General features: G+C 57.5%; 2 protein-coding genes across 11 annotated transcripts; one reads left to right on the forward strand and one right to left on the reverse strand.

Annotated features, from left to right (window-relative positions):
• The first annotated feature begins 1,686 nt into the window (after nt 1–1,686).
• Nucleotides 1,687–22,383, forward strand: NTMT1 (N-terminal Xaa-Pro-Lys N-methyltransferase 1). 8 transcript variants are annotated; one of them, XM_082401791.1, is made up of 6 exons: nt 13,167–13,283; nt 17,310–17,611; nt 18,335–18,395; nt 19,346–19,559; nt 20,371–20,623; nt 21,470–22,383. In XM_082401791.1, exons 4-6 carry the CDS (start codon nt 19,398–19,400, stop codon nt 21,724–21,726), a joined length of 672 nt encoding a protein of 223 aa, XP_082257917.1. In that variant the 5' UTR covers nt 13,167–13,283; nt 17,310–17,611; nt 18,335–18,395; nt 19,346–19,397; the 3' UTR covers nt 21,727–22,383. The 8 variants fall into 8 exon arrangements, with proteins under 8 accessions (XP_082257915.1, XP_082257912.1, XP_082257917.1 ...); XM_082401788.1 differs by having other exon boundaries at nt 17,310–18,395; XM_082401790.1 differs by lacking the exons at nt 17,310–17,611; nt 18,335–18,395 and adding an exon at nt 18,670–18,908.
• Nucleotides 3,905–13,011, reverse strand: LOC309633248 (uncharacterized protein C9orf50). Of its 3 annotated transcripts, none has more exons than XM_082401785.1 (6): nt 9,983–13,011; nt 9,311–9,401; nt 6,409–6,569; nt 4,855–4,891; nt 4,468–4,575; nt 3,905–4,102 (listed from the first exon to the last, which is right to left on the reverse strand). In XM_082401785.1, exons 1-6 carry the CDS (start codon nt 10,176–10,178, stop codon nt 4,045–4,047), a joined length of 651 nt encoding a protein of 216 aa, XP_082257911.1. In that variant the 5' UTR covers nt 10,179–13,011; the 3' UTR covers nt 3,905–4,044. The 3 variants fall into 3 exon arrangements, with proteins under 3 accessions (XP_082257911.1, XP_082257909.1, XP_082257910.1); XM_082401783.1 differs by having other exon boundaries at nt 4,729–4,891; XM_082401784.1 differs by lacking the exons at nt 3,905–4,102; nt 4,468–4,575; nt 4,855–4,891 and adding an exon at nt 5,190–5,732.
• Nucleotides 22,384–22,504: the final 121 nt, after the last annotated feature.

Consider the following 22,504-nt stretch of genomic DNA (forward strand, 5'->3'; position numbering starts at 1 on the left):
GCAGCAGGAATGAGCAGTGCGCAGCCCCACATGGCCGGGACAGAGGGGGTGTGTGTGTGTGTGCCTGTCTTGGCTAGGGGAACTCCGGCCCTTCCTCCTGCCTCATCAACAGCCCTCCTGGGCCCCTTGCCCTACCCTGACCCGTGCTAGGAATCGTGGCACCAGCCTCGCTGCAGGGCCTGTAGCAATCCCCTCCCTTCCCGTGCTCTTGGTCTGCTGTCTGGGTCTGACCATGCCTCCATCTCACTGTCGTCAAAAGGCCCAGGTGTCCACCCCGTGCCCCAAACTGTGGGTTTGGTCCCCCCCCTCTGTGCCCCCAAAGCCCGGGCCTCCCCTCACAGCACTTGTCACTGTGTCCTGCAATCGCCCATTCGGGTCCATGTCCCCCACCAGACTGTCCCAGGGCCCAGCGTGTGTGTGGCAAACAGGTGCTCACCGAACTGCCGGCAGAATGAAAGTGAATGAGCCCCTGGGGCAGCTCGTTACCGGAGCCCACCGTGGGACCGGCTCTCTCCGGTTCCACGTCTCCAGTGGCACCTCACTGCCATCCGGGCTGGGGGTGGGGGGCCTCTCTGACCACGCCCATGTCTGGAGGCAGCGCTGCCCTCCTGCCTCCCCGTGGGTCCAGCCCCACCCTCTGGGCAATTCTTGAGGCTTCCGACTCACAGGACCCTTTGCTCCTGTCCTTTCGCTTGCCAGTCTCCACATCCTCCCCAAACACCACCTCCAAATACATCTCTCTCCCTCCCTGACCTTGCCCGGTTCTCCCTGCCTCCAAGGTGCCCTTCACGCAGGAGGAAGGACCTGGGGCAGGAAGGGTCCTCCAGACCACCCTGCTTGCCCTGGGGCGAGGGAGCCCCAGGATTGTACGGCACCTCTTCCTGCTGAATTTGAATCCTGACTCCAACCCTTCAAAACGAAGTGACCTTGAGAAAGAGATGCACCTCTCTGGGTCTCGGTTTCCCAGCGACAAATGGTTGTGAGAGGACACGGGTGTGGGTGGCTGAAGGCTGGGCACTGGCATAGGACACGCGTGGGCCTAGTCCCAGCTCCGGCTCCTGCGCTTGGCACAGCCTGGGCAAGACCCCCTAACTTCTCTGGGCCTCGGTTTCCTTATCTGCAAAGGAGCTAAGGAGATGCCCTCGCAGCGGGTGGAGAGGCCCAGTGAGGTGGGGACCGCTGGGAGAAAGGAGCAGAGATTTTCCTGCTTCTCCCATCACTTCCTTCTGCCCTGGGTTGGGAGTCATTCCTCCCTCCCCGCCACCCCCAAAACTAGACCAGCTCCCACTGCCCCCCAGCCTGGGTTGGCCCCGGTCTGCCCATGTTCCAGGGCCGGGGTGTGGGTGGGAGATGGAATGGGGTGCGGGCTGCTATTGCACAGAGTGATAAGGGCAGACAGGAACTGGAGGAGACCGGTGGGGGGTACACCTGCCTTGCCCACCCCCAGAGATTCAGGGGGGCTCTGAGGCTGTAGGGAGCAAGAGCTGGGGCACCAGCTCCAGCCACGGCCACTTCCCCAGCCTTCCCGCCGCACTGCTCCCAGGAGCCCAGGCGGGATTGGCCACCTGCCAGCCCTGAGTGGAAATGTACCAGCGAAAAGGACCCTGCTGGGGACCCTGGGGAGAGGTCCATCCCCTCCCTGCAGCACTTTCTCCCCTCCTCTCCCCCTTCTTGGTCACCCCACATTCAAGTTCAAGCTCTGCCTGCAGAGGGGCAGGGGCATGTTGGGAAGATCTACAGAGGGCTGGGGTGGAGGTTGCGTCTGCGGCCTCCAAGGCAACACGTGGACTCTGGAATGTCGGGGTGCGGTCGCTGGGAGACCCTAGCTGGGGAGGACATGCGCGTGTCCTGCGTGAGTATGTGGGGTTTCCAAGTGTCGTGGTGTGAGTCTTTGCATGCGTGTGGGTGTGGGTGTGGAGGTGTTTGTGGTGCCTATCTGTGTGCGTGTGTGACGTGTGTGTGCGACGAGTGTGTGGTGTGCGCGTGGGGCGCGTCTCCGGGGGCCTGTCTGCGGCTGTCCCAGTGTCCCTGCGTTTCTGCTGGCAGGGGCGGGAGGGGAGGCTCGGGGCTGCCGCTCAAGGTCCTCTTGACACAGAATCCATGTTTGTCGAGGAGGGAAAGAGAGAGCGGAGGAAGGAGAGGGGAGGAGAACGGAGCGAGGGAAGGAAGAAATGGAGGGCTGGGGCGGGGGCGAGGGGGGCGATGCGAGCGGAAGATAGGCGGGCGAGGCGGGCGAGGCAGGCGAGGCAGGCAGGCGGGCGGGCGGGCGGGGAGCGGAGGGGTCCCCGAGAAACCGGGCTGCGGGACGCCGCGTGGCCGCCTGCCGGGTCCCCATCCCCACCCCACCGGACAGGCCCCCGCCGGGAGGCCGCTGTCCGGCCGCCCCGCTTTGGGAGGCCCGACGCCGCAGGGCCGTCCCCCGCCCCCTTCCCCGCCCCTGTGCGCTGCACGTGGGACTCAATCTTCAGTGCTCGTGGCTGACGGCGCTGTTGCAAGCTTAGCAGTTTTTTGGTTGAACAACGAAAAAGCGAGAAAGAGAAGTTGGGAGTTGGGGAGCCTCCCTTCCCCGCCCCGCGGTCCGGCAGCGAAGTCGGGCAGGTGGAAAGAGGCGGCGCGGCGCGGGGCCGGAGACGCGAGCGCCGCGCGAGGGGAAAAGTTTCCGACCCTTTAGCAAGAGGCTGAGAAGTTTCGGCCGCGCCGGGCGGCGCCAAAGCCAGGCCAACACTGCCCCCGCGTGGGCGCGGCGCGGCGCTGCAGCCGGTGGCCGGTTTGGGGTCCGCCGCGGCTCTGCCGGGGGAAACTGAGGCTCGGAGAGGGCGAGGTGGGCTGTGCAAGGCCACGAGGAAAAGGTGCGGTAGAATCAGGCCTCCGGGACCCGCAGGCTCTCCAGGAAATAGAAGTACTGGGGAGGGGGAGGGGTGAAAGTCCAGAAAGTGGGGATGGAGGGGACAGATCATCCCAGGGATCGAAATCCCACTACATTCCCCAGTGAAGGGGAATGGTAGCACTGCTCCATCCCATCCCCACAGGGTTGGTAGATCCGTGGCCTTTTCTGGAGCCAGGGCCCTCTTTCGAAACAGTTCTCCCCCATCCACAACCCGTCGTGGCCCTAAAATCCCCACGGCCGGTCCAACCCCAATCCCAGCCTTTCCTATTCAGCACTGCGTCTGGGTGTGGATTCCGTGGCTGTTTCTTCACTGGCCAGGAGGTGGCGATAAAGACCTCGATCCCGGGCTTGGCGAGGGGTTGGAGCCAAAGCGCTGCTTCTAGGAGAGAGGGGAGGGGGCCAAACTTTGCCCAGCAGTTGGAACGCAGGTGTGTGGCAGGGCCAAACCTGGCAGACAGGCAAATGGGGGTTGCACTGCTGGATCAGTGCAGCGGTCAGAAAAGCTCCAGGCACTTCCTGCCACCTTGTCTTGCGCCACCGCCTGTGTGACTCTGAACACTGCCCCCCTAAGTGGGAGAGAAACATCTGACCCCTGCCCACCCAGATGCTTGCCCTCCAGGGACCAGATGAGACCCTGGCCTGGGGAACACAGAAGACAAATGTTTGTCCCTTTGGCCACAGTCTGGATGCCCTCACCCCACAGGGGAGGTCCGCAAGCAGCCTTTGGTTCCCGTCAAAGATGGAGGCTGGGCTAGGGGAGGCTGGGGCAGGTGCCTGTTTCAGGTGTGGGCTGATCTAGGTTGACAGAGGCTTGGTCCCAGGTTTGAGGTGTGTGGCAGGGTCTCCCACCTCCCAGAAGAGGGGCTCACTTGGAACAAGCCTGACCCCTGAAGATGCCTTGCCCCCCCATCTTCATCCCAGCTGTGACTCCGCCCCTGCCCTCCCCCTGGCCCAGGACCCCCAAAGACCAGCAACCAGGAGAGGTTTGTAGGGTGAGACCTGACAGCAGATACCAGCCACCAGGGATGTGTGTTTATTTGTGGGTCAGGGAAGGCCTCTCCTCACCCCTCACCCGTGTCCACACCTGGGCTTGGGCACCAGCAGCCATTCACCTCTGAGCGCAACGTGATGTTGACGGCAGGAGGAGCTGGTGCCCCTTAGGGCGGCCTTGTTTCAGGACCGTGTGTGCAACACCAAGCTGGGCAGGAAGGACTCCTAGGACGAGAAGGAGAACCAGCTGGGCATTTTGGGGGCCTTTGGGCAGGAGATGGGGTTCCCTGGGCCCAGGGGGATTCTACACCGCAGCCCGAGGGGGCAGGCACTGTGGTCAGCCCCATTTTACAGACGTGGAAACTGACACGAAAAAGACCCCACCGATCGAAAGTTAGGAGCTTGCGATCTGAACCCAGGCAGCCTGGCCTGAGAGCCCACCCCTTAGCCGAGCACATACGGGGGTTTTACCCAGAGCCCTGGCCACCCCACTGGGCACCACCCCCCCACCAGGCAGGGGGGCTCCAGGTATCTGGCTGCCAGCAGTTGCTCACTAGCTTCGGGCTCCAGGAACAGGACGATTTGCCCACCTGCTCCAGAAAGGTTTTGAGGTCCCCCCGCTGCCTCTGGGGATGAAGGGCAGGCTGCTGTTCATAGAGGTGTCCTCAGAGAGGTGGCCCTTCGGCTCCAGGGTGGACCTAAGGGGGACAGGAGCCCATGAACTGCGTGGACCCTGAGTCCCAGGTCCACCCATGGCTGGCAGAACCCTCAAGGGCCCAGACCACAGCTGGACACGGAGGTTTACAGGATGAGGAGATGCATGAATCCCGTCCCCTTCCACAAAGCCTCACAGGCCAGGGAAGTCCCAGCCGAATGAGTTGGCCATGGTGTCCTCCTTGGCCCTGGGATACAGGGCTTTGGGCAAACTCTCCAGCCATCTCCCGACACTCCCGAACACCTGCTCCGATGCTGCTGACCCGCTGGCTGTCCTGTTCTCGAGGATGCCCTGCCGGACTGGAGGAGAGAGAGCACGGGTGAGATCTCTACCCGGGCGGGGCACCTATACCCCCCTCTCTCCTCCTCCCTCTGGCAGGCAAGATCGGGCAGAGTCCTGTCTCCATGGCAACCGAAGGCTCCCAGTGCCTTCTGGCTGCCTCCAGGGAAGGCTCTGGTTTTAAAACTATCCTGCATGACTGTTTCTGCCTTTATTACCGAAGCTGTGCCCCCTACCCCCCAACACACCCCCACTCCTGCTTCAGCCCAAAATGGGCCCCATTTCCCACAGTGGGAAGGCCAGTCGCCCCACCATGTGAATCCAAGAGACGATGCAGAGAATCCTATGAGGATGGAGAGTGTTTCCTGTCCAACAGCTGCCCCTCCAGCTGGTCAGGAACCCCGAATTCCTGAGGATGGAAAGGGCTGGGAAGCAGCCGCTGAGCGCCACTCTGGTGTTCTGGGCTATGACCACAGCCCAGTGGCTGACAAGGAAGTGTCTCCCATGCCAGCCAACTGCCATTCCCAAGAAACTTTCTCCAGGTGCCCCCTTTCCTTGTGTTCGCAGGGGTGGCCAGGGGGCACTCTGGCTTCTCTTTTCAGCTGCTGTGTCATGTGTCCTCAGGGCCTTGGCTGCCCCATCGAACAACCAGAAGTTGGGCAGAATTGCTGCTTCCACCTCCAACTTCCTGTGACCCTGAGGGGGATGGGTCAGGTTCCTTCTGAATCAGCCAAGGTTCTGGATTTTGAGGGCTTTGCCCCCAGCGGGGCTTTGGGGCAGCTGTTCCCTGAGAGCACACACAGTCGGTGCTTAATAAATAGATGAGGCCGTTGGACTGCTGGATTCTGAGAAGAGAAAGGGCTGGGCAGATGGGGAAAGCAGGCCTTAGGAAAGATCATACCAGAGCAAGGACGTGTATTCTTCCTGCCTCTTGACACCCACTTCAGAAAACACTGGAAACTGCGCCAACATGAACAAAGCTCTGCCTGGGAACCTGGGCCTGGTGGTTGGTTCCTAGCTTCTTTGCTGGACCAGGCAGTGCCAGCCTTCCGTGGAGGTGTGACCTTCTAGAACTTTCTGGGCACCTCCCAAGCCAGGCCTCTGAGGTCTGCCTTCAGGGATATGGGAAAAAGATGCTTCGGGTGCCTTTGTTCCTACCTTCTCCAGCCCCTGGAGGCCATGTGTGGGGTCTGCAGGCTGAGGTTGTGGGTTCCAAGGTGGGCAGATACAGCGTGTGGGAACCCTTGGCAGTGAGAAGTCCTTCCGTGGTGGCCAGGCCTGGACAGTCACTGTTTCCTGGGCCACAGCTGCAGCCTTGGGACACCTCTGCTGGACCTCAGACCCTCTACTTGGTCCTTGAAGGTCACCCTAACAGCCTCCAGAGAGGCCAGTTCAAGGGCATCCTCCACAGGATCAATGGCCTCTTGGGCTTTTTGGCCGGTCCCTAACTCCCAGGACCCAGGGCCACAGCCTCTGCTCTTCAGGTTTCAGGCTGGAACTTTCTGGAGTCCTGGAGCTCCCCTTCCTGTCTGCTCACCTGCACAGCTGCATTCCCAGTAGCGGAGCGCTGTGTCCCGTAGCGTCTCATCCGCAAACCGCACGCGGAAAGGGCAACACCGCCTGCGGTGCCCTGAGCCTTCCCCCGAGGAGTTGTGGGTGAGCACGGCCTTGAGCTTGGGGGCCTGTGTAGCGTGGGGCCTGGTGAGAGAGATGAGAAGGGCAGGGGAGGACCAAGGCCTGAGCCCCCAGCCCCCCATGCCACCCTGACAACACACATCCACCAGGCCGGAGCTCCCTGTGGGATCCTGACAATCACAGCTGGCCTCTCCTGAGCACTTCCTGCCCTTCAGGCAATGACTCAAGCATGTAACAGGCATCAGCCCACCAAACCCACACAGCCCTGTGAAACATGATTATTATTCCCATTTTACAGATGAGGAAACTGAGGCACAGAGGGTTTTTGTTTTTTGCAACTTGCCCAAGATCGCACAGCTGGTTAGGGGTAGAGCCGAGATCTGAATCTGGTTCCAGAGCTGGCTCTTTTATATATCAAGCAATTCAGCAGAGACAATAAGGATATGAACTCCGGAGTCAGGCAGTCCTGGGTTTCAATTCTAACTCTTTTGAGCCTGAGTTTCTTTGTCTGTAAAATGGAGATCATTGTTGTGCCCACCGTACAGGGTTGTGAAGAGATGATAGGGACTGAAAAGCACTGTCCCCCGCACCACCACCCCCGCCAGGGTCTGCAGGGCCAAGGGTAAGCACCTCTAACTGAGAATTGTTTTATAATCGTCAATTTCAATTAGGCCCCTTCCCAGTCCTGTGACATGGGGCAGACCGCCCTCAAGTCTCCATTTTACAGTTTTCCCCTTTAAATTATGTACTATGTATTGTAGACACAATAATAGCATCCTTGTAAGAGTCTGGTGAGTATCAAATAACTTACGTGAGGCATCTGGTACAGGGCCTGGCAAGGGACCTGTGCTCAATAAAGGGGATCTGTTATGGTTACATTTATTAATTTCAGCCTCCAGAGCAAGGCTGCAGGAGGGCTTGCTTGATCCATCCACAGCTCTGTTATTCAGAAATGCCACGTTTGACCTTACGTACAATGCCTATTGATATATCTGACTCCATTTATCTGACCACATCTTTATGTCCGTTTGGACACAGAGGGGACGCTTTTCATAAGCCCATTGAAGAGCCAGGCATCCAGGAGATGGCCAAGACAGTGTCGGCTACAGGCATTGGGACCTAGTTATGCAACAGCTGTTTGCTTATCCATGCCTGCTTGGTGCTGGCCTCAGGACCAGCCAAAGGCTTGCCCCAGCTGTGCCCACTGGTCTGAAATCTCAGCTTCTCCTCTCAAATGCTGCTGGCGTGTGTTCTAATGCACCCAGCTGTCCCCAGCAGGGCCTACTAGGGAACGCCACACACCTCAAGATGCTCAAGAATTAGCTCCTGAATGTGAAACACTGTGAAGGTATCCATCCCTGTTGTTGCTTACATTCGAGATAATGAGTTCCATACTCTTATTTATTATATCTTGTGAGAAGTAGTGTGTTTATTTGGTCTGATTGATTTAAAGTTCCTGGGTTGGCAAATGTGTTTCATTTCTGGCACCTACTCTGATCCACTGGTGGTGTCTGCCTGGAGCACTGTGTCAGGAAGGGTTCTGAGGCTCAGTGGGGGAAAAGTGCTGTGATCAGTTAGTACTGTCTGCCATGGGTCCAGGATGAGAAGGAATGGCATGTCTAGTGTATTTCCTCTCCCTGGTCTTTAAACTCATGGGCAATGCTCTTCACCTTTCATCCATGTTTAAGCCTGTTTAAGCAGGAGGAATTAGTTCTGCATTCTTTTCCCCCTCCATTAGAGCTACAGCATCTAGGCCCAGTTAAGCTCTAATGCCCAGGCTCTTCCTACCCCCATCCCTTATTTTACTTCCCCCGATATTTGACATATAGTAAAAGCTAATAAAAGGTCTTTTTTTTTTTTTTTTTGACCGCACCACATGGCTTGCAGGATCTTAGTTCCTGGACCAGGGATTGAACCTGGGCCACAGCAGTGAAAGTGCTGAGTCCTAACCACTGGACCGCCAGGGAATTCCCGAAAAGGTCTTAATACAAGGATTGGATCTTAGGAGGATGGGCACATGTATGGATGCATGGGTGGATGAATGATTATGTAGATGAGTGTGTAGACTTGTACATGGCTTCAAGACTAAAGATGGATAGCATCCTGGATTTACAAGTGGATGGAAGGATTGGTAGATGATCAATCACTGGATTCATGGATAGATGGATAGAATTGTGGGAATTTGGGAATAGCTGGATGACTGGCTGGCTGGATATGTGGATTAATGGATCAACAGGAGACCTGATTCATGGGTGGGTGGATGGATGGAGAGATTCATGAATAGGTTGTAAAAGACCTGGTTCACAGATAAGATGTATGCAAGGGTGGATGGGTGAATGGGAGAATGAATATATGAATGGATTCATCGATGAATTATGAAGGTGTTGGTAGAAGACCTGATTAATGGGTGGATGGATTCATAGATGTTGATGGATGATCCTTGAACAGGTTGGGAGAAGACCTGATTCATGGATGGACACACAGATGGATGAATAGGTGGACAGATGGATACATTCATGGGTGAAAGGCAGAGGAAAGAAATGCTCTTTCTCCCCACTCCCCTACCCCATCCTCCCATAACGCACTGATTGGTCTTCTCGACCGTGGTGAATTGTGAGTGATCTCTCCTGAAGGGCCCTAGGGCAGGTATGTGATGGAGCAAAATCTTCTTAAGACTATTCTTGAAGTACAATGACTAGCCCCTTGAAGACAAATAGGCCACACCTGGCATGAGTCATCAGGGTCCCCCATCGTCAGAGCATTGATGACAACCCTGTCCCCACCAGCAGGTCACTGACACTTACCCCAGGTCTGGGAGGAAGGAGTAGCGGGGACACTGAGGAGGACTTCCAGAGTGTTCTGACACACCCCTTTGATGTTGTGATGCTGAGGAAGCTGGGAGCCAGGAGGAGGTGGAAATAGTTATGAGCCTTCTCTTGGGGACCATCCTTACCAGGCTCTTCCTGGTTGCATGGCCTTGGGCCTCAGTTTACTCATCTGTACAATAGGGGCAGTGGTAGACCCGCCCTCAAGGGGTGGTTGCCATCTCCAGGACTCTGCCAGGCATACTCTGCTAACACTGCCATTATTCTATGCCAGGTGGTGGGACCCCCACCGGAAATGACTCAGCTCCCCCCGTGGGGGCCGTAGGGGCCTCCCTCGGTGGTCGCGGCTGCTCCGCAGACTCAGCCCTGAGCTGGCGCAGGAACTGCCGGGACCGGCTGGGGGGGGAACTCTCCTAGGAGGTCGCCCAAAGAGTCGGGGTTCTCCCTGGCCGAGCCCCTGCGGGGGTCCTTGCACTGTCCAGGCCCGGGGCGCCGGTTCCCGGGTCTCGCCGGCCAAGAGCATGGGCGGCAGCAGCAGCGACCTCAGCCCTGTCCGGTTCCGCGCCGCCCGCTGAGCCACGGTGGGCAGGACGGGCAGGCGCGACCGGGGGCGCCTGACGCCCACCCCGGGATCCGAGTGCGAGGACTCACACGCGAGGGCCTGCCACCACTCGGCGCCGCCATCCGAAGCCCTGGAGCCCCCGGAGGCCCCCGCGCCAGAGGCTGCTCGGAGCTCGGGCAGCGGCAGCCTCGGCAGCAGCGGGTCTCTCCGTCTGCGATCGCCACCGCCGGGGAGCCCCTCGGGCGCCACCTGCTGGGCACAGGAGCTGCGGCGACGCCGCGGCATGTCTGGCCCTGCGCCCAGCTCAGGGCATCCTCACGCCAGTGGGGGCGGTGCCGTGTGAAGTGGAGAGGAGGGCGTAGACCAGCCTCCAGGCCATAGCGCCCGGAGCGGGGCAGCGTGGTTCGGGGCTACTACCCCTGGCTCGCCAGACAGTAAGTGGCTTCAGGCTACTGTTTCCTCTGTCCCGATCCTCTGTTTCCTCACCTGAAAAACGGTGACGGTGAGAGTACCCACTTTTTGAGTTACTGTGACGTTTAAATGAGCGAGCACATGTAAATGGCTTAGAATAATGACAGGCACGTTGTACGTGCTCAACGAAACCTAGCTGCTGCTGTTATTATATTTTAAAATTATTATTTAGGATTTAGACTCCGTTCCACTACTTATTAGCTGTATCCTTGGGCAAGCCAATTAATTAACTGTTCTCAGTGCCCTCATCTGCAGAATGGGGATAACCCAGCGCCTGCTCCTTTGTGAGAATGAAACCGCACCACATGGTAGAGAGCACTTAGCATCTGGAGTGTTCAACGTGTTGTTACTGTTATTAGCGCTGAGGTGGGAATTGGGAAACCTGGAACCAGCTTGAAAGGGTGACCTGCCCTGCAGCTGCCCATTCCTTCTGGAGCCCCAGAGTCCCTTGGGTGGGAGCTTAGTGAAAATACAGATGCCCCAGATTCCGATTCAGAGGTCTGGGGTGGGGCAAGACATATTTTTAACAAACTCCCCCTTTGGGAGACAGAGCCCCAGACCCACCCCCAACTTCTGACACTGGGTTCTCAGAGCCTGCTTCCTCCCTACCACACCCCACTCCCAGATTGTTGTCAGCTCTGAGCTGGTTTCTAGTGTCACACTCACCCTAGTGGGGCTTTGGGGTGGGGCTGGAGACGGTCCCCTGAATTTAGAGCCCCCTACCAGGTGGGCTGCTCCTTGGAAGAGCCCATCTTCCCGGCTTGGTCCATCTGCTGGCCCCTCCCTGCTGCCTCCATGGTCTCTTCAGGGTCATTATGATGCACCCCTCACCCAAGGTGAAGTGGGCACTGAGGCTGGGGGCAGAGGGCAGGGCTGTTGTGCTCAGGATGCCAAGGCTGCAGTCACAAGGGAGCGTGGGACCCCTGGCCAGGGAAGTCAGGCCCAAGCCAGGGATGGAGGGCCCTGGGTTCAGCTACCCTCTCTGGAGCTGGGAGGCTCAGGTGGGTCATGTTTGGGCTGGGTGGCTTTGGAGGTGGAACTTCCATAGAAGGCTGGGTAGTAAGAATGCGGTGGGCCTGGAAACTACGAGGAACCAGTTGTGAGTCCATGCTCTGTTCCTGCTTGCTGTGTGGTGCTGGATAAATCGCTCCTTTCTCTCCATGGTAAAATGGACTGTTGGGCTCCACCTGTGACTCTTGGCTGGGAGGGGGCAGGGAAAAAGCTTGTATTGTAAAACTTGAGTGGGGGACGAGTGTAGTTTGGACCAGTAATTTCACTGGCCTGGTAGGATTTTACAATTTGAAAATGAAAAAAATGACTTTGGAATTCAAATTACAAGATGTCTGCCTGGAGGAGGCATCCCAGACAATGTAATATATTTCCGCAAATACTCCTCAACCAGGGATGGAAGGGCATACCTCCTTGGGAAGACAGAATATTGAGTGGGGAAGGTGAGAAATTGTTACATTTATTCTAAGGGTATGTGAGTTTTTAAAAAATGGATGAGGAACACCAGACTACCTAGATGATTTCTAAGGAGGCCTCCAGCTGCAAACATTTATTGAGCATCTACTATGTGCGAGGCTTGGGAATTCAGAGATGCAAGAGGCTTTGAGGTTAGTGGACTGGCCAGACCTGGAAAGGCCTTGGAGTCCAGGTGTAGGGAAGGGAGTTTGTCTTCTACTGACAGGAAAAAAAGGTAGGGGTGGATTTTTAGGCACCCCTAAAAAAGCTAGGCTCAGAGCTGCCCCCCAAAGATTATAGAAACCTCCAGATTGAGATTGCCCAAGATTTATCCCCTTGCCGTAGAGACATGGAAACTGAAGCTTGGGAGAGGAGCCCAGGCCAGGGGAACCAAGTCTGACCTGCAGTGCCCTAGCGAGGATGCCACATAATATGGACAGTTTTGGGGGACTCAAAAGCATGTGGGGCTTTTCAGGGCACCCCCCCCCATAGCTTTCACTTCATTAGAGCAAACACACTTTAAGCCCCTCCTTTGTGCAACGCCCAGAGGAAGGCACTGTAAATCTAAGCCAGGATGTCAGTTTAGGAAAAAAGAACTTATGATGAATATTGTGAATATTATGACATAGATGAATATTGTGATGAATATTATGAATCAGCTTCTATTTACTGAGAGCTGACTCCAAGCACAGGGCAGAAGGCTTGACGCACAATATCCCACAAATTTAACCCTCAGAGCATTCCATCTATCTGGCAGAAGTGGAGACTGAGGCTTGGAAAGGTTCACAGGGTCTACCTACCTGCAAACTCTCATTTCCATCAAGGCTGCTTCAGGGACCGCTCCAGAATTTCTGTGTATGGGAGGAGCCTAGGGGAGGGCAACCTTTTGGGAACAGAAATTTCATGGATTTGCTCTGCTTATTTGGAGTGGCAACCCCTTGGCACTGTCAAGGGTATTTTTCTTCCTTTTTTTTCCTTTTTGATCTGTATATTTTAAGATGTTAATTGTTATGGGTGGGATTAAGGCTTGCATAAGGCTCCTCCTCCCCTTTTCACCGAGTGGAAATTCCACAGAACGCTCGTTTTTAAAAGTCCAGCCTTGCCGCCTCCAAATGAGCTGGTGCACAAGCTGGAGGCGGGACAGAGTCGGCGCTGCGGCTCTTTAGAGCTGGGAAGCTCTTCCCGGGTCAGTACTCGAGTTAGGTCCGGAGCCCACGGGGCGGGGCGAGCCGATCGCGGGGCGGAGCCCGATGCGGCCCCGCCCCCGGGAGCCCGGAAGTGACGTAAGCGGACAAAGGCGGCGCGCGCCGCGAGGTGTCGCGTCTGGTAGAGGTTAGGCGGAGCTGCTCGGGGGCTGGTGGGGTCTTCGCCGCCGTCGCCGCCGCCGCCGCCGCCTCCGCCCTCCCTTCCTCTTCCCCGTCCTCTTCTCCCGGGTCCTAGGAGCCCCCGCGTGGGGTGAGTAGCGCGAGGTGGAGCGGGGGACGGCGGCCGCCGGGAGAGGGGAGGCCCCGGCCCCCAACCGCCTCGGCGCCCTGAGGCCCCGGCTCCTCACGTGACCCGGGCGCGAGCCGGCAGGGCCCCACGTGCGCGCTCCGGGGAGGTCCGCCGCCGGCCGGCCCGGGGCCCCAGGTGGGGTGGGAGGAGGAAGGCCGAGGCCCCCCAAGCCTGATCAGGGCACTCCCCCACGCCGGCCCCCGCCGCAGCAAGTTCCTTTCCCTCTCTGAGCCTCAGTTTCCCCTGTGAGAAACGGGTAAGGAGAGCACCCACTAGGAGGGTGGGTGTGAGGATTCAGTAAAATGCTCAGATCAGAGTCGGCACAGGGCAGTGCCCGGTTACGTAGGCGTTGCTATCATATTTCACCTTGGACCCGACCCCAGTTAGGGGTCAACATAGGTGCCGCTCAAAAGACAGCCCGCCGCGAGAAGCCCTTGGAGCCAAGGTCAGCCTGTTGGCAGAGAGGCTGCCATATCAGAAGGCCCAGGCTTTGCTGCCCATCAACTGTGTGATCTCTCTCTGGACCGTGGTTTCTCTGTACAATAAGGCATAGAACCAGCTGGTGTCAGAGGCCTTGCGGGTGGGGCTGGGCAGTATTGCACACGGTCTGGATGTATGGAATCTGCCCAGTGAGATGGGATGAACCCCGGGAGAACTAGGGCCTTGACCCGGTCAGAAGTCTGGATTCTGTCCTTATTCTATTGCTGGTTTTCTGTGTGTGTGCATCACTCCATGAGTGGAATGGTTTTTCTCTCTGTGAACTAGGGACTGTGGGAGGGTTGGAGTACATGTACTAGAGTACATGTACTAGAGTACATGTACTAGAAGCCGTAGAATCACAAAGACAGAGTCACCAAAACCAGCAGGGTTTCCGTGCTTCCATGGATGGGAAGCTCACTCCCCTCTGCCGATTGGCAGAGCTGAGTCACTGGAAAGACCACCCAGCAGTAACAGTAATAATCCCTTAGGTGTGGCCAACACTCTGGTTTATAGGGCCTTTCAGCGCATTTTCTCATTAGAGCTTCACACTTGGCAGAGAGAATTGATGAGACTCTCATTTGACAGAGACTTTTGAGATTACTGCATGCCCAGCAGTGTATGGATCCCTTTACGCTTTTTTTTTTTTTTTTTTTTTAATTTATTTTTGGCTGTGTTGGGTCTTGGTTTCTGTGCGAGGGCTTTCTCTAGTTGCGGCAAGTGGGGGCCACTCTTCATCGCGGTGCGCAGGCCTCCAGATGCGCAGGCTCAGTAGTTGTGGCTTACGGGCCCAGTTGCTCCGCGGCATGTGGGATCTTCCCAGACCAGGGCTCGAACCCGTGTCCCCTGCATTGGCAGGCAGATTCTCAACCACTGCGCCACCAGGGAAGCCCCACTTTACGCTTTTATATCCACATTTAATCATCACAGCCTTCCTATAAAGTCAATGTTGCTGTTCCCATTTTATAGATAAAGACACTTCACTGAGGTTGTGTCTTATCTGAGCTTACACAGCCAGTGAGAAGCTGAGCCAGGATTCAGACCTGGTTCGTTCAACTTCATCAGAGCCTTTGTTTTTAAATCCCGCCCCCCCCCTTTTTTTTTGGTCTTCTTTACTCCCTCCCTCCCTTTCTTTTTCATAGAACACCCTTCCATTCTCAGAAGTCCAACGGCTGTCCACACAGAGCCAGGGAGAACAGGCCCTGTCCACGAGGGTGTGGGAAGGAAGAGGTAACATCAGGCAGGCTCTTGCCTCCAGATGCTTCCAGGCTTTTCCGTAGAGACCGGTAAAATGAGGAGGATGAGATGGGCCTGCAGAGCCTGATGGTGACAGTTCCAACACCATTCTCCCATGGATCCTGGGAGAAGAGCAATAGCTGGGGCGGCTGGCCGCGGTGGCCCTAAACACCTTGGAGGGGGCGTGGGTAGGTGGGCCAGATGATCAGGAAGGATTCACAGGCACATTCCACTTGCTGAGGAGCAGAAGTTCCCCATCAGCAAAGGGTTTCACTTCCCCTCCAAGCTAGCCCAGAGCGCACGAAGCCAGACCGCCCAGGCCCCTGTCCTATCCCTGCAGCCGTGCAGCTCCTCACTGTGATCCGGACAGAGTGTAGGAGGACTTCCTGCCGTTTGACTGACAACCCCGCCGTTCCCTCTGACCCCTAGGGACCTCCTGCCCACCTCAATCTGGACGCTGGGAGGCAAAGTGTACACAGGGCCCCAGAAGTCATGTTTACTAATGAATCTAAGCTGTTAGAACAAATGTCAAAGTAATACTTGCCATTTCCTGGCCTAGATGTGCCTCCCCTGGCTTGTTCCTAGAATCTCCCCGTAAGTGGAATTCTTGTAAATTGGATTATTCGGGGGACCTTGACATTTAAAGGAATCATGCTGTAAGGCTTTTGGCAAAGCAAAAAATTGTATCGTCAGTAAAGGGCTTCAGTGATATCAGGCTTGCATGATTCAATTTTTGTCCGTAGGATTTTCTTAAAAGTGCAGAATGACTAGCCGCACAAAGGTCCTTCTATGATTCATTCAGCAACCAGTTAGTAAACACCCACCTTGTAGCAGGTGTTAGGCTAACGGTGTATGATGTAGTGTCCCTGGGCCTTGGAAGCTTGCCTCCTGGGAGGGAAGGCAGACAGATAGAGAGAGTAGAGCCAGGGAAGCGTCTGGCCCCGGATTTATTCTGTTCATCTGATCAGAAGGGAACTTTGTTGAATACCTATGAGCTACATGAGATGCAAGAGAAATACAGTGATACATCTCAGGGTGTCGCCACTGCTTTCTAAGGAGTTCCCAGTCCAGTGGGGAGATAGACACAAATACAAAACCAGATGTTTGTGTGAGGGGGACAGGGCCGAACTTGCTGAGCTCGTCCGAGTGGGAACATTGCTGTGTGGCCGGCTTTGGTGCTGTCCTTGCTGGGTGACGGCGGAGGGGCTGGGAAAGGGTTGCTGCGGTGCCTAGTGGCAGGGGCTGGGCTTTCAGACCGCATCCACATAGGCAGCCCCCAAACCCAGTAAAGTTCCATGGTGACATTCAAGCTGGTGGCTCCCTTTCCTGTCCGTTCTCAGGGAGCTACAGTGACAGTTACTCTGCCACAGCTGGCATTCTTGGGGACTGGCAGGTCTCCACATTCTTTTGCTTGTCATGTTCCTCAAGGTTGGAACAAGAGTTCATTCTCACAAGCAGCGTGCCACTTCTTCCTTGTGGGCTGGGGGTAGCTTCAGGGGCTGGGACACGGGTGTGGGACATTGCCGTGAGCCAGGGGTGGGGGGCAGTATTTAGAACTGAGGCCCCCCCAGCCTGTTACCCCAAAGGGCTCTTGGGTTGGTGCCGTAACTGGAACCGTCCTCATTGGGGTCCCAAGCCCTGCACCTGAACAGGGAAGGGAGGGGATCCGTCTGAGAGCTGATTCAAGAACCTGAAGAGGGGGTGGAGCAGGGGTCTCTGGGGGCACAGTGGAAGGGGTCTACGGAGGGTGGAAACAGTGGCAAAGTCCAGGTCTCAGGGCGGCCCTGGTGGGGCATGTGGTTGCTGTCGGCTCCCTTCTGTTCCTCAGAAGGCCAGCGTGTGACCCTTTTCCTGGGGAATGCCCGGGTCCACAGAAGGAGCCGGGTCCGGGCACGAGGAGGAGGCCCCCTTCCCATCTGTTCCCAGCAGCCAGGCCAGGCCCACCCCTGGTGCCCCCACTGGCTGGCTGGCGTCTCCAGAAAGGGCTGGCCGTGGCAGAAGTGGAATTGCATCAGGGAGCAGCGTTTCTGAGTTGTTTGGCTGGGGTGGGCCTGCTGCTTCTGGAAGGTTCCTTGTGTTCCAGGACAAGTTCAGAGTACAGGTGTATGTTGGAGGCTAACTACAGACATGGCAGTGAGAATCTTCAGCGTTTCCCATGTTCTGTTCCCCTTCGCTCCTTCTCGTCTCTAAGTTACATGTCGAAGGCCCATGCTTGTCCTCAGGGCACTTTTCTATTACTTCTCTTAAAGCTCTTAACGCACTTCTCGGTCTTAGGGGGTTTTCAGCTGTTTTTGAGGACCATACCGGGAGGTCAGTGACTTAACTACAGCCCCGTGGAGTACTGTAAAGGGGGCGGAGCGAGCCCCCGGGAGCACAGACGTGCACAGCTTTCCTGGGGGACCGGGGGGCTTTCACCCCTGCACCGAGGGACTCCTGTGGCTCGGTGCCGGGACGCAGTGGTGAAAAGGCAAGGTCCTACCTCGGGGGCTTCCATTCCAGTGGAGGCCAGACGGTCAGTAAACAGTGTCATTTCAGCTAGAAATACGCACTCGGAAGGCAGCAACCACGGGGACTGGGTAAGCGTGTTGGAGGAAGGCGCCTTAGACTGGTCAGGGAAGGCCTCTTTGAGGTGACACTTAAGTGGAACCCTGTGTTGAAAATCAGCTGCCCACGTGGGAAGGCCCAGGGCTCGGCGAACGCACGGGCCCCTTGACCTTGGGTAGGATGCCACCGTGTGCGTCGGCTCCCTCCTCCACGCGGGGCTCGTGGGGTGCCTGGGCCGCGCTGAGTCGTGAGGGTCCAGTGGCCAGCGAAGAGTGCGCAGTGCGTTCTGCCTCCTGGCACGGCCCTGCCGTTCCCGCACTGCCGCCACTCAGCCCCCGCAGGCTGGGTCCCCGCACAGCCCTGCCCTTCAGAAACTCAGCTGATCAGTTTCCCGTTGTTGACAGACCGGACCCACGGCCCCAGGCTGCACGCAGGGCGCTGTACTCCAGGCCCCCGTCTGCCAGGCCGGGCTCACCTCCCACACTCTTTTCTCTGTCCACACTGCAGCCAGCCCGGCCATCCCCAGCCCTCTGTGTGGCACGCGTGCCATGCCACCTCCGCTCTGTCCCTGTCCCCTTCCAGAGCATTCCTTGTCCTCCGGGCCCGGCCTTCTCTTGGCTGCTGCCCCGCCTGCCATTCGGAAGGGACTCCTCTATCCCTCAAGTTTCCATAGCACTTTTTGGCTGAACGAGAGTCCTCGTTTCTGCCTCGTGTTCTCGTTGGTTCCATTTCTTCCCTGTCTCCCCTGCTGTAAGCCTCTGGGTGTTGAACTTTATCTGGACAAGCCTCACAGCAGCTGGAACAGCCCTGCGCACGGTGAGCGTCTGTAGATGAGCGCGGTGCCTCGGGAGAGGTGTGACCCTCCATCCCCCACGTGGTGTGGCCCAGCTGGCTGAATGCGGCGCTCGCGATGGGCCTCTGCTCTGCCATCAGGGCCCGGCCGTCTGCTTTCACTCTCCCCTGTAGCCCACGCGGCTGCCAACACAGCCTTCCAGAAGCACACATCCCAGGCCACTCCCTGCTTCACCTAGAGTAGTTCCAGCTCGCTGCTCTTTGGCGTGAAGTCTGAACTAGTAAATATGACCCTTAGGACCCCGAGTTTCCCGTTGGAAGGGCAGCGCACGCTCCTGTCTTCCTGGAGCAGTCTTCTTCGTTGCTGAGCGAACGCTTCCTCATCCTTGACGTTAGCTGGTGTGTCGCTTCTCCTGACACCTGTGCTCTGCCAGCACCTCGTACCTCTCCGCAGCCCTCACACATGCGTGATCGTGTGTATCCGCCTGGCCATCTCCCTGTTCACAGACAGCACCTGGCACAGAGTCAGGCTCATGGGTAACCGTGGACTGGACCCCACAGTGAGCTTGTTTCTGTGCTCGCGACAGAGGAAGGGAGGCGTGGGGCTCCTTGGGCCCTGCTGGGATCAGCCGGAATGTCCGCTGTAGGAGGCTTGGGTTCCTTGCTTTGTTTTCCTTTCTCGTAAGTGTAGATCGGGGTTCTCTGTACCCTGGGTTCAGAAGCCACTGAGTCAGGTGTCATGTAGGGTAAGGAAAGAACTAGAAGCCAGGACTCTGGGTCTCCCGCTCTGACATGAAGATAGCTTTGCAAAATGACTTGAATGCAAGAGACGGGAGGCAGTGCCTTCTAATGGGTAGAAGCAGGTTGGGGGACACTGGCCACTCCTCTGCGTCAGGCTAGATCGTGTGACCAGCAGAAGCATGCGGGGAGCCCAGGGCCCTCAACCTGGCTGCTTCCAACCTTTTTTTATTCAGGGGACGCCGCTGCTGAGTCTGGTGCCTGAGCAGAGACGTGGCTCGCGACAGCATGACGAGTGAGGTGATCGAGGACGAGCAACAATTCTATTCCAAGGCCAAGACGTACTGGAAGGAGGTCCCGGCCACCGTGGACGGCATGCTCGGGGGGTACGGCCACATCTCCAGCATCGACATCAGCAGCTCCCGGAAGTTCCTGCAGAGGTTTCTGAGGGTAGGCAGGGCTGCTGTGCTCTCCCGGAGGAGAGGCTGTGGCGCTGTGGCGCTCCCTGCTCTGCGTGGGGCGCCACCTTCACACTCGCCGCCGCAGGGTCACCCCGTCGTGTCCGCGACCCAGGCCTTGAAGCGCGGGTGGGGTGGGGTGGCTCACAGGCTTTGCCTCCAGGTCACCCGACGGGAGGCGGCTGGCGCGCTGGGGCCTCTCGGTGCCGCAACGGAGCAGTCTTCTCACAAACGGTTCTGTTTTTCCAGAGGCAAAACCTTTGCTCTCCTGCCGTTTTTGCAAGCATCTGGGCTGTGGGTGTTGGCCGTTCTGCCAACACAGGCTTCTAGTTCCTTGCCCTGCCACCCTCCTCTGTGCCAGGCTGGCATCGCCGTGGCCGGAACCTCCCTGCCTGTCCCTCGGCAAACACCGAGGCTGCCGCTTGCCCCCTGCTCTACCCGCGTTCCATCTTCCCAGATCTGTTCACTGAGTGCCCTCTTCCCTCCTTTCGCTGCCTGAATTCTTTATTCTCTCTCTGCTGCTGTCCTTTTAATGGGGTCTCAGGAGTGACAGGAGATGAACGCACCTATTTGAGTTAACACCCCTAAGTGGAGGTTGGCTTTCATGTTAGAAACATGTGGCCCAGAAAAAGGCTGTGCTGTGCTTACGCCCACTGCCGGCCCACCAGTGCCAGCTGCCGGCCTGTGCCCAGGCCTGATCTGAGTAGTGCCAGGGGCTCATGAGGAAAGGCCCCTTCGCAGTGACAGGGTCCCTCTGGCTGTCTAACCCTTCCTTATAGTCAGTGCCTTCTCTGCTTTTTCAGGAAGGCCCAAACAAGACGGGCACCTCGTATGCCCTGGACTGCGGCGCTGGCATTGGAAGGATCACCAAGAGGCTGCTCTTGCCTCTCTTCGGAGCGGTGGACATGGTGGACGTGACGGAGGACTTCCTGCTCAAGGCTAAGACCTACCTGGGTGAGGAGGGCAAGAGAGTGAGGAACTTCTTCTGCTGCGGCCTCCAGGACTTCAGCCCGGAGCCTCACTCTTACGACGTTATCTGGATCCAGTGGGTGATAGGTGAGCGTCCCGCGCCCCTTCTCCGCCTGCCTGCACGTCTCCCACCGCAGAGGCCGGGCTTCCCGAGGCCTTGGGAGCTGAGGCTCCGGCGCTGCTGCAGAGGCGGCCGGCGGGGGTCCCTCGAATCCTCCCTGCACTCCCCAGGACTCCACCGAGAAGGTTCATTTGCTTCCATGTTTTGTTTCAGCTCAATACCTGCTGTGACCCATTTGGGCACAGATTTTCTTGTTGAAAAGTTTTAATTATCAATAACTTACTGCATTCAAAGAATGTGGAAATGAGTTTTCATAAAGAAGGGGTTTTCAGTAAGAGGAAAAGTTGAAGCCCTGGCTGCCCCTCTGCTGCTCGCGGTGAGCGAGCCCTGGTGTACCATCCGGTCCTGCACGCACTTGGCCTGACGGCGTACCCAGGGTGCTCTCCTCAGGCTGCCGACCTAGCAGCAGGCCACCTCCTCCAGGTGGGCGGCACAGGCCTGCGGGGAACACGCTGGATTCGCCCTGTATTTTGTGGTCCTCAAAAGCCTGTTAGGAGTTGTAACGTAGGGAAGAACTCTGTTTGGTACACTCCGCTGATCCAGGCCTAGGAGGGGCGGGTGGAGTGTAGGCGTTGGGCACGGCCTGCAAGTCACCCAGTCAGGGTGAAATCCCAGCAGCATACTTTGTGATTGCCCTTGGGTAGGTGACTTCTGAGCCCGTTTCCTCTTAAAATGGGGTTTGGTAAACCCCTCTGGGCTGTTGAAAGCCAGTGGCCCTGTGTGTTCAGCACCGATAAGTGCTCAGCAAGTGGACACTCAGTGGCGTGGAGGGGCTGGCATCCTTCCCTCGTGACGGCCTCTGCCTCCCCCAGGCCACCTGACCGATCAGCACCTGGCCGAGTTCCTGCGGCGCTGCAAGCGGGGCCTCCGCCCCAACGGCATCATCGTCATCAAAGACAACATGGCCCAGGAGGGCGTGATCCTGGACGATGTGGACAGCAGCGTGTGCCGGGACCTTGACGTGGTCCACAGGATCGTCCACAGCGCGGGCCTCAGCCTCCTGGCCCAGGAGCGGCAGGAGAACCTTCCGGACGAGATCTACCATGTCTACAGCTTAGCCCTAAGATGAGCGGGGCTGGCAGGAGAGAGGGACCAGTGTGGGGTGGGGGAGGGCTGGCAGCCGGGTGAGGTCCACAAGCTCAACCTCGGCGGTTCGGGAGTGTCGAGCGGGGCCGCTAAATACACCTGTCTGCCGTCCACTCACTATACAGACTCTTATTAAAAAGGCATAAGGGGACCCAGTTGGGAGGGGTGCTGCTGAATGGGACATTGAGTGCAACCCCTGCCTGGGCCCCTGGTGCTCGCCTCGTGGGAATCCGGCGATCCCATCAGAAGTGAGATTCCCTGCTCTCCAGTACCACCACCTGGCCTTCCTGCCACAGGCCTGGCTGGCTGAAGAGGAAGAGAGTAACCATTAAAGCGGCTGCTGAGGACTTTATACCTCCAGAGGGGAAGGGAGCGGAGCTGGGCCGGTGGAGCCTGCGGCTCTCAGTGCCCTCCTGCCTGCGCTGAGCCTACGTGGTGCCTGCCGAGTGGTGCAGTGGATGGATGTCCACGTTCCGAGTGCTATTTGGCGATGGAGCCCTCGTGCCCTTAACGTGATCGCCACAACAGCCTGCAGGGAGGGGAGAGGCCTGGAGCTTCCCTCTTGGCTGTGCCTTGTGGCTCCTCCTTAGGGGGCATTTTCAGTCACAAATAAAAGGGTGAACCCCTGTACTGGAAAGGCCTTCGCCAGTCTGGAGTGGTGCTTTTCTTTACTGGGACAACAGTGTTGTGCTGCTTGAAAACTGCTCTCCTAAGCTGGGCATCTCCTCGTGCCTGCCACCTCTTCCAGCTGCGTGGATCCT

The sequence above is a fragment of the Balaenoptera borealis genome (assembly GCF_965194805.1).
Source record: "Balaenoptera borealis genome assembly, chromosome: 8".
Lineage (NCBI taxonomy): Eukaryota > Metazoa > Chordata > Mammalia > Artiodactyla > Balaenopteridae > Balaenoptera > Balaenoptera borealis.